The 15,601-nt window shown below is 30.2% G+C and overlaps 1 protein-coding gene across 1 annotated transcript; it reads right to left on the bottom strand.

The window, feature by feature from the left end:
* Positions 1-2,848: 2,848 nt before the first annotated feature.
* Positions 2,849-4,121, bottom strand: LOC126724926 (transcription factor WER-like). The gene is made up of 3 exons (XM_050429344.1): positions 3,659-4,121; positions 3,411-3,540; positions 2,849-3,282 (listed from the first exon to the last, which is right to left on the bottom strand). The coding sequence occupies exons 1-3, from the start codon at positions 3,963-3,965 to the stop codon at positions 2,955-2,957; spliced, it is 765 nt and encodes a 254-aa protein (XP_050285301.1). The 5' UTR covers positions 3,966-4,121; the 3' UTR covers positions 2,849-2,954.
* Positions 4,122-15,601: the final 11,480 nt, after the last annotated feature.

Here is a 15,601-nt window from a genome sequence, read left to right as displayed (position 1 = left end):
TTGGAATTTATGAATTAGACATGTCTTTTTTCCTGGGATTTTTTTTAATTTTTAATTTTAATTTTATTGTTGTGGTTGTTTTATTTTTTTCCCCTCATATGGTTGCATTTTTTGTTGTTGATTTTATTTAGCATTACCGGAGTGCTTTTATGGAATTTGTAAGCAAAATGATTGAAAGAGAGGTTGAAAGTAAAGTGAGGGTGAAAATGACTTGTTGAAAATACGTTGCTTTGATTTTGAAGTGGTTGAGACTGAGACTTTGTGAAGTAGATGATATATGGTGTAGATTGCAACCCACTAGAATTATTAAAAAAAAAAAAAAGAAGAAGAAGAAGAAGAAGATAAAACCTAAGAGTTAGCGCCCAAGAATACCTGAAATTAGCACGAAACCATTACAACAACTTTATTACTCATTCAAAATGTACAAATACTGAACTTTGGGATTTTCAAATTACATCGAAATGGAATAATTGGAATTCAACTAATAATCTAGTGGTAGATTATTCACTTTTACAGAGAGGAGGGAGGATTCTTCTTGTAGGAGTGAATAATTTCTCATTCTTTTCTCCACATTTTACTTAGCAAAAAAGAAATGAAATAACTTCAAAACCAAGCATAAAAATGAAAATAACTTTCTAACCAAGGTAAGAATAAATCAAGAGACACATCCAATTACATTAAATATGAAATTCAAAAATTGAAATTACATTCTAAAACTTGAATAAGATCGATCTGTAAAATCATTGGACCCAACTAACAGGCCACAATCTCAACAATTTGACCTTTCGTTTTTTGATAAACAACAAGTTGATCTGTTAGGTATGTTACATTTAAATCAAAGTATCCACTTAATTCTTTCAGTTTCAGTAGTTGGAAATTAATAAGTGACTCTGAGCTCCAATCAATGTGTGTACCCAGTTGTACATCGTACATATGGCAGCTTCTTTGTTGTGCAACTGAAAATGACTTGCAATTTTATTTTGCATGTGGTTTCACAATATGTACCTTCATTATCAGAAAGAATGTGACATAACAGACAGAGTGGTATTCCATGGAATGTAAATTCCAATTCTGAATAGATTATAATAGAATGCAAGGTCGTTCTATTTCTCTGGCTTTCTGATAGTTGGACCTGATTTCATGTAAGCTTGACAATTAATCTTTATAAGAATCTCTGACAGGAAGGACCCCATCATCTACTTCATCAAGTTGACTCTGATTTAATAAGGGTCACCTGACAAGTTACAATCCATAGCATGGACTTCATTGTTCTACATGGAATTGTACAATAATTTACAGAATGAAAGGGATTCCTTTAGAATCACAAAATTACGAACCTTGCATGGTGTTTCATCATCAAATTATTTTCAGAGATGAAGGCATTTGCAGATGGTACTAATAATTGAAGGGAGAAAGGCAACAAAACCACACATAGTGTGGATAGCAGTAGTACTTTTAGCAAGTATGACCACCCATCTTTAAGCACACTACCAAGGACAAAGGTTGGTAGGTTGAGCTTTAATGAGTTCAAATATCAAACTTTTTTTGCGAGTAAAATTAACCATTTGGTAACAGATTTTTATAGAGACGTAATTTCTGACTTGGATATAACGTGTGTGGTAGAGAGAATTGGATTGAAAGATGAGAGGAATGATGTGTCTCTTTCCTTGCTTTCCAAATATGTACATTACTGCATTTTAACAAACAAAAAAAACAAGAAAGAGAAAGAAAACAACAAGGGCCATTCAACCAATTGATCAACAAATGAAAAAACAAGTTCAATCCATACAGATACAGCACTACTAGCATGCGCTAATAAGGTCAAGCAGGGTGATATATCGATTTGCATCTGCATTGTGTACCGTTAGTCTCTCTTAGATATGTAGCCACTAAATGTCACTGAAGCTAGGCTAATTGATTCTGCTAACACATGTGGTAGTGCCTTGCAAAAGCTGTCCTATTAAAAGTTAAAGATATCACGTGTCTTTGAACATAGCCAATCAAATGCATCCAGAGAAAAAGAGACAGTTAATCCATAAAAGAGACAAGGATTTGCATACCAACTGAGGCTGCAAGCTGTTGTTAGTCTTCACATGGGACTATTACTTACATTACTTTATTGATTAGCATTAAAAATGTGCTACCTCAATAGTTGTGAAAATAATTCTAAATATATAGACTTATTATAGCCATAATAAGGCTGGGAAAAGTTTCAGTATGAAAGGTCCCAACTCTTTTGTGATGAAAAAAAGAAAGAAGAAGAAAAATATAATCCGATTATAGATTCAAAAGCTTTTTCTAACACAGTAACCTATATGCCTTTCAGGCTTTCACAAAGTGTTATGCGGTAATCATCTGGACATGAGAATGCTTTGTCTTCTTTGTCGGCCTTTAAAATGTTACAAATTATCTTAGCACAAATATTAATTAATGAATATGAGCCACACATGGCCTTTTGTCTCATCATGCTTATATGCTTTAACCCTTGTCCACAATAATGTGGACAATTCCTTTCTCACTTTTATCATAGCTGTTTACTATATATCTTTACACAATTTTTTTCCGTCACCAAAGCTGTACCGTCATCGATTAAGAACTAAATGCCAAAATTTTCATTACCATGGTGCTTTTCATATTTCTATTGCCTTAGGTTGCTAGCCATGAATTTTGTTTTGTTTTCTTTTTTTTTTCTCTTTCCATGGCCAGGTTGGTATGCAATGATTGATGTAGAAGAAATTGAAGAGGAAATTTAACTTCATAAAATGATAAGGACTAATTCATGGAAGTAATTTACAGTTCAGCACATCTAAGAGCTGATACCTCCACCAAATTCATGAAGAACTTAGAAGAAAAAAAAATAGAGTTATTAAATGAATTATTATTTATTACATACACCCTACTGATTAGCATGAACTGCACCAAATTTATGAAGAGGAAAAAAAAGGTCAAACAGTTTATGAAACATCACTGAAGCCCTGATCAAGTTCAAGGAATTGGCTAACCCACTCTAAATTCAAAGTAGTCTCATTAGAGAAATCAAAGAACTCATCCACATCAAAGTCACTTTTTGAGTCATCAACTCCTTTAGATGTATTCTGCTCTCCACTCATTTCTTCATTGACTTTCTCTTCCTCCCTATTTTCCTGAACAGTATAGCTATCTCTTGTTGCAGCTCCACTTTGCTTCTCCTTCTGCCGTAACTTCTTGCTCAAATGAGAATTCCAGTAGTTCTTTATCTCATTATCTGTTCGACCGGGTAATCTTCCGGCTATCAAAGACCACCTAAGATAATTAAAAACAAACAATTATAGAAAAATCCAACCTTGACCATGTTTAACTATATGAACATAGAAGTTAGAACAACCATGTTAATATATATTGGCCTATGTTTGACATGTGAATTAATTAACCTGTTTCCAAGTAGTTTGTGGAGCCTAAGTATCAAATCCTCTTCTTGGTCTGATATGTTTCCTCTCTTGATGTTAGGCCTCAAGTAATTCAACCATCTTAGCCTGCAACTCTTGCCGCATCGGTTAAGACCTACAATAAGCAAAGACTTATTAAGCCTTTGATCAAAATTTAGGAACATCATTTTCATAACAAATATAGTATTGAAGTTATCAAGTTTAGAATTCAACTTGGTGAAATTGAAAATGACCTGCTTTAGTTGCAATTATCGTCCACCTTTTAGCACCATGGATTGCAATAACCTCAGCCAGTTTTCTATCTTCCTCAGCTGTCCATGCTCCCTTGTTGAATTCCTTCTTAGTTGAAACACTATTAATGGCTTCCATTGCCTTCACTTCTCTTTTAATAGACCTATCTGCCATGGAAGCCATTAGCTTTTGTTTGTGTTTGTCTAAATTCAGAGAGAGAGAGAGAGAGAGAGAGAGAGAGAGTTTGTCAGGCTTGGGGAGCTTGGTATACTTATGTAGAGGGTGTGTAGTTTTGGTTCTGTCTATCATCTACCTTTCTTGGTGGGGGAGAAGAACCTCAACTACCGCCTTATATATATATGTGTGAGAATAAGACATGAACTTTGAGAGTGCCGCACAAAGAAAAAAGTGACTGATCATGGCTTGATGATTGAGCAATTAAGAGTGCTATAAAGTTTTTACATGCTAAATGTGCTACTACAAAGGCTGCTAAAGAAAAAAGGCCTTTTAATATTATACTAAGTGCGCATATGCCTGACTTTAGGAAAAAAGAAGAGAAAGCAAAGGTGACAAAAGCATTATAATAATTGGTGAAGAAAGATATATTCAAAAAAAAGAAAAAAAAAAAGAGGAATTATCAGATGGCTGTGGTAAAAGTTTATCAGATCCCCAGGGTAGAATAGGTTTGTCATATAGTAGCTATTGGTAAAAATTAGTGTTTTTAAGCTGTACGGTTTACTTTTTGCATGTGCAAACATATTGTAATGAAAGGCATGCAGATTTATGCTAAAAGGTTTGGTGACAAAAGGGTAAGCTAAGAGATAATCAGATAAATGCATTACCTTTTTTCGATTTTTGTAGATAAATACAATACTTAGTTGCAAGTAACAGTTTTATCCTGAAAAGATAAGCTTTTATTGAGCCACAGAAAGAGAGAACCTTATAGTGAGTGCATGAGGAACTCTTTTGATTGGCTGGTCTTCTTTGCTTCAGTAAGGGCACGAGATGTCTGACTTGTCTACAGTACTGGACCATATATCCCTCGTACAGCTCGCACGCACTATTTTAATTTGTTGTAGACCTTATTAAAACAGTGTCACTTATTATTATAAAATTGTAGATTATAAAGATGTTTGACTAGTAATATATCATCCAATATTTGAGATGGACCATCAAATTTATAGCATTAATGTACAATAGTGATGGATAGAAATTACTCTAAAAAGTAATGGAACGTCATATTTTTCATGAACATTGAAACGTCACTTTTACTTTTTGCTAATGTGTGTGTTCAAAATTCTTCAAAAACCAAACTTTTTTTTTTTTTTTAGGTATTCTAATCCCCTGTTCTACATACACAAGCAGTGGCGGCTCTAAAATTTTTCTTGAGGGGGATCATTATGAAATTTAAATTAAACAAATTTTAATAAAAAGATAACTTGAATATATTGTGTTATTGAAAAAAAACAATACATACATGAAATTTTTACAAGTTTTCATATTTTGAAATCGTCAAATAATAGTTTATTATCAATTGTCATTATCTATTATCAATGTAGATGTAACCATTTTATTTTGTTAAGTTTGTATAACATTTTTTTTATTTTTGTGTAGTTTTCATTATTTATTAGTTATTTTATAAATTATTGACCTTATATTAATTATTGACCCACATAACCACATTCATCCATACATAAATAATACATTTAACAATCACTAACTTTACTATTTTTTTTTTCCTTGAATCACTAGTTTTATAACAAAAAGTTATTATAACATCATAATAATATACACATGTAACAAATCCTCCGTATTTCTTGGTTATTAAATTATATAAAGTTATAGTATATTTATACTATACATGTACATCTTCACATAGATCACAATTCACACAAATAAGATTATATCAAAAAATAAAATAAAAAATAATGCACAAAATTAGTATCAAACACACACGCACACACTCTCTCTCTCACACATATATATAATATAAATTTATAATAAAGAGAGACATTCAAAACTTACAAACACTCACATTTTACTCTTAGAGTCAGAGATATATAGAAAGTCAGATAGAGAATAGAGATGAGACGAGATTCATGAGAAAAAGGAAGAGTGATTTGTGTTGTTAATTAGTTTTGGGGAGAATTGATCTATGTTGTTTGATTTTTGTGTTAAATTGATTTGTGATCACGGTGTACAAGATTTAAGCCAAGTTGTGCAAAAATATTTTTAAGGGTAATTAAATTAATTAAAAATATATTTTATATATAATTTTTTTTTTCAAGTTAGAGGGTTCATTTGAATCCCCTGACTTATAAGTACAGCTGCCCTTGCACACAAGTTAATTATAGAGAGGAATCCCTAGAGATACTTTTGAACTCAAGATTTTATGGATTCCGTGACATCTTAAAAACCACTAGACCACCCCATGAGTTAATATCACTTTATTTTGGTTCACTAATTACACCATTTTTTATATGCATCAATCACAATAAAATATATCAACAATTGCAAAAAAAAAAAAAAAAAAAAAAAAGGTAATAAATATATTGTTACTTACAACTTTAGCAAATAATCCATTTATACTATTCTAATACATTGTTTATTTGCTCAAGAAACCATGTGTTTTCTTGAGGAAGTCAGACAAGAAGAAAGGTTTATGCAAAGTGGGAATTAGGTTGAAGTATGTTTTAATTTAAAGGTTAGGTGAATATGGGAATCTGTATATGATTCAGTTGTATGATATATATATTCCTTGGTTAATTTGCATCTATTGGAATGCTTTATGTTTGGAATGGCATGGCATATTGGATCTTCTATATAAGAGAATAAATCTATGTTAACAATCTCCATGCAAATATTCTTTTAGTTCTGAGTTTCTGACCGTTGGATCTACTTACCAATGAAAAAATATTGAGTCAATCATTGACCATAATGAGGTGTCATTCATCGTGCCCTACAGTTTTTATTTAATGGGTTTGGTTACTGAATTCAGAGACACTGAATGAGAGAAAGATCACATGCAGTGTACAGGGAAACAGAAAATAATCAAAATTAATGTGTATTAATTAACAAAACCAACATTGTTAGAGGCCAAAATTTTTGACAGATTAGTCTGAATAATGTCAAACAGCAAAACCATAGTGTAAAATAAATAAATATATATGATGCACGGTTTACAAAGAAGGGACCCATTCAGATGTTCAATATTTTTCTTTACACAAACAGAATCAGACAAGGATTCTTTCGAGATTATGACCAATATTTCACCCCAAAACGCTTCACTTTCTTTTTGTAATATTGAAACAGCTGCTAAAGTAGTATGCAGCAATGAAAGTTCAACTCATATATTGTAGATAATATTGTAGAGAGCTCAAGAACAGTATGCAGCAATGAAACTTTGGTTTATTCTTCGTCTTAACTCATATATTGTAGATAATATAACTTTGAATAAATCTTTTTCAAGTAAGTCTTACAGTCAATTTTATCTGTTATAACATTATGATTGAATATTGTTTTAGAGGCTAAGGCTTATTAAATATTTTAATTTAAGTACTAGTTTATCCAAATATTAAGCACATGTTTAAGGAATTATATAAGATGTTTAAGGAATAATATGATTTTAGCAATAAGATAAGATAACTTTTTATGCTGAGGGTGAGAGATGTTTAAGGAATCTAATGGGTTTGGAGTTTGGACCTAACAATTTATATCCTTACTAACTTTCTTTATATTTGTTCTTTAGCTAAAAGCTTAGTTATATACGAAAATATAAGTTATTTTACTTCTTTTATAATTATAATTTTAAGAGTATTAACTAACGTTACTGAGTCACTCATTATTTTATCTCAATTAAAAGGGCCTAGACTTGTAAAGAACCTTAAAGTTCAACTAATTGGTATATTTTGGTGTTTTAATGGAAATATTTAGAGTTCAAATCCTTCGACTACCGTTTATTAAATTATAAAAAGTAAAAAAAAGAGTTTGAATTCAATTATGTTTGTTGAGAACTCAATATGTGAGGAATTAATATTGAGATATAATCACAAACATACATTACAAGTATTTCCTTAAATGAACAGGGCATCCCTTAACAAAAAATCCTAAATTTATTGCTCCAACATGGTTAAATGAAACATTAATATAACACTAACATCTTAAATGAGACTTATGTTTGGTTATTAACTTTTGTATTCGACAGCAATTCATGGAGTAACAGTAACAAAAAAAAAAAAGAACTCTTGTATTTCCAAGGGCATGTGAACAAGTTACGTACAGAGCTGGCAAGCCAAAAGACATTCTGTTCAGAATGATCCTTGTGTAGCACAGAAAGAATCTACTTTGTTGATTGCACTATGCAGTTTGCACACCCCAGAAAAAGAGCTTATTTTAGTGCCTACTAGAACTACTAGTAAGTGCTTGGAGCTGAAAACAATTTTTTATTTTTTTTTTAATTTTTGGGAAAACGAGCTGAAAACTTTTCAATGATAATTAGTATTGGAAAAAAAAAAAAAAAGTTAATGAATGTTTTAAAGATATTAGTTTAAAAAATATTTTAAGAAAATTATTATGGGGAAGAAAAAAATTAATTTAACAACTCTTTATATTTCATATAAAATTATCCATTATCAAATGTTTTAAGAACATGTAATTTTAATATTAACAGAAGAAAAAATATTTACTTTACTATACATGTATGGATAATATACTTTTTCATGTATGAATAATACATGAAAAAGTATTATCCATATGACCTACGTACTAGATTATTAACTTTTCCTTTTCCTCTGTCGGAAGTTGCATTAAATTATCTAAAGAACACTATAGCAATATGTCTGTCATATATATTATCATTATCATGTCTATATTTCAAAAGCAGTAAAGTACGATTCTCATAGATAACAAAAATCTTGTCAAAGATTAATCCCTCTACTTGCTACGGTTCGGCACATTTATATTGTTATCATTCCTTTTCGTCTTTCAATAATTACCCCCTACCCCACCCACCCCCCCCCCCCCCCCCCCCCCCCCTCCCTTACAAGTTGACTCTCACGTTAATGGCAATTTTTAATTTGAAACCATTTTTATAAAAAATAGTCAAAAAAAATTATTTCTTTGTTTTTTTCATAAAAATTTTTTAAAAATATTTCTTAAATAATAACCTTAATGTATCCGTTAACTTTCCCCTTTAATTTAATAAATTTTTTTTTTGATAATTTAAGCTTTTTTTTTTTTTTTTTTTTTTTTTGAGAAAAGATCATTTAAGTTGAGCCTTTAGAAGTTTATGCTTTTATATCTATAGCCTATACTTTTATTTATTTATTTATTTTGGATAGGAATCTATAGTCTATACTGGTATTTTATTTATTTTGGATAGGAATCTATAGTCTATACTGGTATAAATGAATACCATGGACTCCAATTTTCAATTCAAAGGTGCTTGTGCTAGCTGCTGTTAATTTAAGCTAGGACATTCTAAAGACTAATTGACTTGATGAGTTAAACCTAAAAAAGAACAAATTTGACTACCAATATTAATTAATCTGATTTTAAAAACCTATAGTTAGACTACCAATATTAGTTAAATTAAGTTTGATACTTATATTAATGAAATTAAAAATGTATTTTTTCCCCTCTTATTTTAAGCTAGCCATGAATCAAAAAGCCACATCCATAAGTTATAAAGAAAAGTCAGTTTTTCTATTGTGGGACCTTTTTGTCAATGTATTTATTTATTTTCTTGATAGAATTTCAACTTATAGTTTTCGTTCCATGATAATTGTTTTTGTTAATGCATTTATTATCAACCTTTAAGCTAACATTTGGTTACATTAGGTACATGTTTAGATGATCTATACATTATGTTGTCATGTGAGGTTTTTGTCCCATTATAATTTAACGATGGTCATTTCCAATATGGTGATAATTAAATGAGCAAATTGTTCTTAATTTTATTTAATCACACACACATACAAACACACACACACACATATATGTGTGTGTGTGTCTAAAAGTTACCTGAAATGGAAAAAAAATCACCTCAAATGACATTTGAAAATTATTATTTTCCAAATAATTATGATGAGACTTAGTACTCGTTTGGATATTGATGAAATGTGTTTGCGTCTACGTCTGTGTTTTTTTATTATTATTTTTTTAGAAGCGCGTTTTTGTGGCTATGGTGGCTTTTACAGTGGGTCTCGTGCATTGTTCACGGGACCTACAAATCTCAACCTTTTTTTTAACGAAACTTTCATTAAAAATGGGTCTCACGGTATTATTCACACATTTAAAAATTATTTTATTACAGTGTTTTTAGTTTTTAGTTTTCAGCAAAATAAGCGGTATCCAAACACACCCTTACAAAGACAATATGAGTCGCTTTTACAACAAACTAAGAAGTAAGAACTCGAAAGATATTATAATTATCACTAGAATATAATGCCCTTTAAACTTAATATCCCTCCTCAAGTCTTTCATGATAAATAAGATATGTTAGTTTTAGTATTTCTTCATGCATATTGAAATATTCATGACTTCTAAGCAAGTATTTTTTTCTAATCTGTAATTCTTGTTTTTCAAGCCTTTGCTGAATTACTTCAAAAATATCACGAGGGAGCAAGTTTGTCACTAATACTATATATTTAGTCCAGCACTAATAGTCTAATACTATTTATATTATTTTCACGTTCTATATGCAATATGTATCTATAACCCTCTTTCGCATATCAACCAAGAGTTGATACATTCTATTCTATCATTACTATCATTACTATATGATCCATTCTAGATTATTGTTGGTATCTAAGACCAAATATATGCTTTACAATGTCTAAAACTGGTTCCTTTACGCCAAATATTTGCCTAACTTCGGCTCAAAAACTGGTTGATGATATAAACTTTAAAGCAAATACATGTATATGAAGTTCACAACAGTTAAAAACAAAACAACACATAATAATAATAATAATAATAATAATAGTAAAGAATACAAAAGACTTAATGAAAAAAAAAAAAAAAAAAGGAGAGAAATAATGATATAGACATGTATGCTTGCTCAATATATAATACAAACATACCTTACAGACTCTAAAAGATAGTAGTTAGCTCCTTCCACACTTACTGAAAAACTTTTAAAAGAAAAGGGCTTTCTACTGTTTGGGAAGTATGTGTTACAGTACTCGTTGATTCTTATAAAACCAGTTTGTTCTCCTTTTATAGGAGAAGAGAAGTAGAAGAAGACAAATACATCAAGTTATTGCTATCTACCACTGTTTGACAAATGTAAGTATCTATTATGTTTGATTAAAGGTGTCATGTACAACAAAGACAATGGTACGGCCTAAATCTGTTTGCTTTGGGTGGTCCAGTCCCCATATCTAGTCACCTACAATAATTATGTTTTGCATGAAGTTTATGAAATTTTACATTCAGATGTTTAAATCATATGAGATTAGTTTCAATAATTTTTCCCACAAAGCAACAGATATTGCATATCTCACCTACATTTCAAAGGCAAAATAAAGAAAAATCCAGTGTAAATACCAGAATAATATTTTCAATAGGAGAATTTGAAGTGAAAAATGAAAGTATGAACTTTAGTAGGTGAGTTATAATTTGGATCTAAAAATTACGATTTTGATGTTGAGAACTAAGAATTTTCAAAATTTTATGTTACAACACAGAAGAAAGTTCAAAAATTTCAATGCTTCTATTTTACATTTTTACTACTATACTATTTAGATTTAGAAATTCCATAATCAATTAAACCAAATCTCACATACTAGTTTATTTTCCTTTCAAACACAAAGTTATATTCAATCCATCATTGACTTACTAAGGTAAAAGTCATCCTAATTTTAATATTTGGGTAAAATAAATTTCAATGAATAAGGAGGAGACTTTAAACTTGCCTAAGATTAGGTGAAGTCTAAAAAAAAAAATTGTTTGAATAATACAATACTACCTAATAAGAAATAGAGGCTAAACAAATTGTACAAGTAATTAAGGTGTTAGTTACCACTTGCCATACGGGCATTATGACCTTTGAATTTGAAGACCAGTTGGTTTGAATAGTAAACAAAGAAAAGATAAATACTAAATTACAATGTTGGCTTTTAAAATTCGATTTTTTTTTTTTTTTTGTCATCCATATATAAATTTGAAAACGTAAAAGTATACTTTTGAAATAAGAGACCAAAATAAAAATTTTGAAATGTAAAATGATAAAAATAAAACCAACAATGAACAGTGTCAAAAGTATACTTTGGTTAAAAAAAAAAAAAAAAAAAAAAAATCGTTGGTGAAACTGTTAGTACGTAGGGGCTCCATATATATGCATACTATTGGATAGTGAAAGCAGAAGCAAGCATAAAAGAGAAACCTTTTTCTAAAAAATAAGTGTGATCTTCATTGGGAACGAACAACCAAATGTGACTGAATGACATGCCACTTGGGTTTGGGTGCGAGTCTAGGATTGAATTCTTATTGTTATGAGATCAAAATAAAAACCCAAATCAAAATAAAATAAACAAATATATATAAGATTGAACATGTAAAAAATTATGAACATTCAAAAGCTTACTTAGGTAGATAACATTTCAAAATGTCAAAAGATTTCTATTTTATATAAAATTTATTTAGTTTATGTTCTACGACAAGCCAATTATGGAGTAAATATATGTAGCTCACTCTCTATTCATTTTCTAAATTAAAATTTTTTTTTATTCATAAGAAAGTTCTTTAAAGTGTATTTGAGATTTGATTTTTGTGCTACCATTATAACCCTTTTATTTTTAGTAAAAATTCCTCCTCAACACCATCTATTGGTAGAGACCTAAGGTCGAAATAAGTAAATTTTTTGTTGTCCATTTGTTATTTTGAGTTATATTTTTATTTTTTCTTTATTTATTTATTTATTTATTTATGTCTTTGTTTTTTAGAATCCTATTTCTATTTATACTAGTTTGTAATCTCATGCATATGCATGGATATACTTAAAAGATATATATTAAGATGTATAGTATAATTCTTACATATATAATTTAAATATTATTGATAGTCATTCTTTTATATATATATATATATATATTTAACTCTTTAAAAAGTCTTGTAAGAATATTATTAGGTAGAAAATATAAATTTTCCATTTAAAAAAAAATTATGTTCATTAATTTTAGACTATTTAGTTTTTGTATGTAATAACTCATTTGGATAAATATTTATAATGTAGTCTCATATTTGACTCCAAAATTAAGAAATAAAACTTTCTCTAAAAATAAATAATTTAAAACAAATGGCACAAAATTAAACTTCAATTATAGATATATAGATTTCACTTAGTACCATGCACCATAGTGAACTACATTATGTTATCTCTAATTAATATATTGAAATCACAAAATTTACACCTTAAAACTCAATAATTTGATTTACATTTCTATCTTTGTTTTTTTTTTTTTTTTTGATCTCATAACAACAAGAATCCAGTACTAGACTATTTTTATTTCTGTCTTTGTACGAGGTGCGTTGTGAGACGCTCTTATTTCGTCAATAATTTGATTTGTGTTAAAAACAATTGTTGCTTTAATAAGTCTAGCATGTCCCTCGCCCTTGAGTTAATTAGGCGGAAAAAAAAGCCTCAACATAATTTTTAAAGTTATGATTTTAAAACCTTTTTTTTGTAAGCATACGATTTTTTTTCTTTATGGGAATAAGCATACGATTTTATTAATGACTAAAGATTTATGTTCTCAAAAAATAAATATTTATATTATTACAAATATTAACAAGGTGGGTACAAGCCATTAAAGAAAATTTAAATTAATAAAACCCTATTCTTGAATGCATCAAATTTTTAAAGCGTTACTATGAGTCCGTTTGGATAGAACTTATTTTTGCTAAAACTGAAAACTGAAAACACTATAGCAAAATAATTTTTAAATGTGTGAATAGAGCCATAGGACCCATTTTTAATTTTTTTTTAATAAAATGGCTGTGGGTCCCATGAATAGTGCGTGAACAGTGTGTAAATAGTACTGTTACAGTATGTGAACAGTGATAATTGTCTCCTTGAAATGTGTGAAAAAAAAACGTTGAAAAGTGAAAACGTAGACGTCCGCAAACGTGAATCCAAACACACACTATGTACTAGGTTGTCCACTTTGAGACAAATTATTTTGTTCAACTTTTTGAGAGTTACACAGTGGAAAAAAAAAATGTTTGAGGTAGTTTGTTCACTCTACTGACATTAAATCGCAACAATGCCACATATATCATGACATAGAGACAAACGTACACTTATCTAAAAATGATTGTGTCACTTTCATCGCATGCCTTGTTTACGAGGATCCAACTTTATTAAAATTGTTACTTAGAAATTGGTCTTTACTTACTGTATGTAATATTAGTATCACCTATCAATATTGGACTATATTTACTAGTTACTTAAAAATTTTAAATATATGTTAAACTTTGAAGAATCTCTCTCAAAATATATATATTTTTGTGGGTATGGTAGTTTTATCAATAACATGATTGCCCATAACAAAATCTAGATCACATTCCTTTAACTCATGTTACATATTCTAGAAATTTTTAGTGTTTTTTATTTTATTTTTTTCATGTTAGATTGTCATATAAATAACATAATAATGCCAATGTCAATTCAAATGGTAGGTCCCATCAAATCACATGATATGAATAACATAATGCCCATGTCAATGATTCTTTCTTTTTCTTTTTGTCATTTTGGACAGGTAGCAACAAATTTACAATTTTACATATAATAGTAATATGTCATTTTGACATATTCTTTTTTTTTTTTTTTGGGTAAGAATGGCAATTTCATTAACTAAGCAGAAGCAGGAATATAAAAGTTAGAGCAGACACACTCATACAGAGTGCCAGCAGAATCTAAGCTAAGCAACAATGCTATATTAGAAGGAGGAAAACAAAAGGATAAAAAAGTCTTGTGACAGTAAAACTCCTCTCCTTGTGAGTGCATCAGCGCACTTGTTGGCTTCTCTAAAGCAATGTTTGATAATATTTCTTGGTATTTTCTTCAGGTTCTCCTTGCAATTTGCTATAATCACATCATTCCCATTTAAACTCCCACCCGGTTTCTTTAAGAGATCCACAACTAGTTTTGCATCCAACTCTATAATCACAGCAGGAAGATTTAACTCAATGCACATATTTAAACCATCTTGTAGCACCCATAATTCAGCTGCAGCGCTGGTAGTGATTCCAATAGCACGAGCATAACCTCCCACCCATTCACCATCAGCATTTTGAATAATGCCCCCTCCCCCAGCACGGCCAAGATTCCCAACAGAAGATCCATCCGTATTTAGCTTGTGCCAATTTTGTGAGGGTGGCTCCCACTGGACAAAAATTGTTCCCAGGATCCTTTTCTTACTCTCATTAACACCAAGAAAGGCATACTCAACTGCCTTAGCAATAATATTAGATTTGTAGATCTTGTTAGGGGCTTCATTCTTAAAAACCACTCTATTCCGGTGTGACCATAGGTTCCACACTCCAATGGGAAAAAGAATCCCCCACGGAATACCAAGAGCACAAGGTTGCTGTGATTTACAATTGAGACGAAGCCAATCTAATAGGTTGATTCCAAAGAACAGGTTAGGAAGCATAGGTGGAAATAAGGAGTTCCATACCTGTTGAGCTATAGAGCAATCTCTCAGCACATGAATAGTGGATTTTGATGGACCATTACAGAGCGGACATGAAGCAGGGAGATTCAATCCTCCTGCCACAAGAACTTTGTTGAGGACCAAAATTTCATAACACCAACGCCCAAAAATAGCACAATGGGCCAACCCCATAGAAAGTAATATTAAAAGAATTGAGCTCACCATAAGGGAAAAGGATGGTAAGCCCAAAACCCATGAAGGGACAAGCCTTAGGGCCCATGAAACGAA

This window comes from Quercus robur, chromosome 5, assembly GCF_932294415.1.
Source record: "Quercus robur chromosome 5, dhQueRobu3.1, whole genome shotgun sequence".
Lineage (NCBI taxonomy): Eukaryota > Viridiplantae > Streptophyta > Magnoliopsida > Fagales > Fagaceae > Quercus > Quercus robur.
The sequence above is the reverse complement of the archived record's forward strand: the minus strand, read 5'-3'. Positions and strand labels throughout refer to the sequence as shown.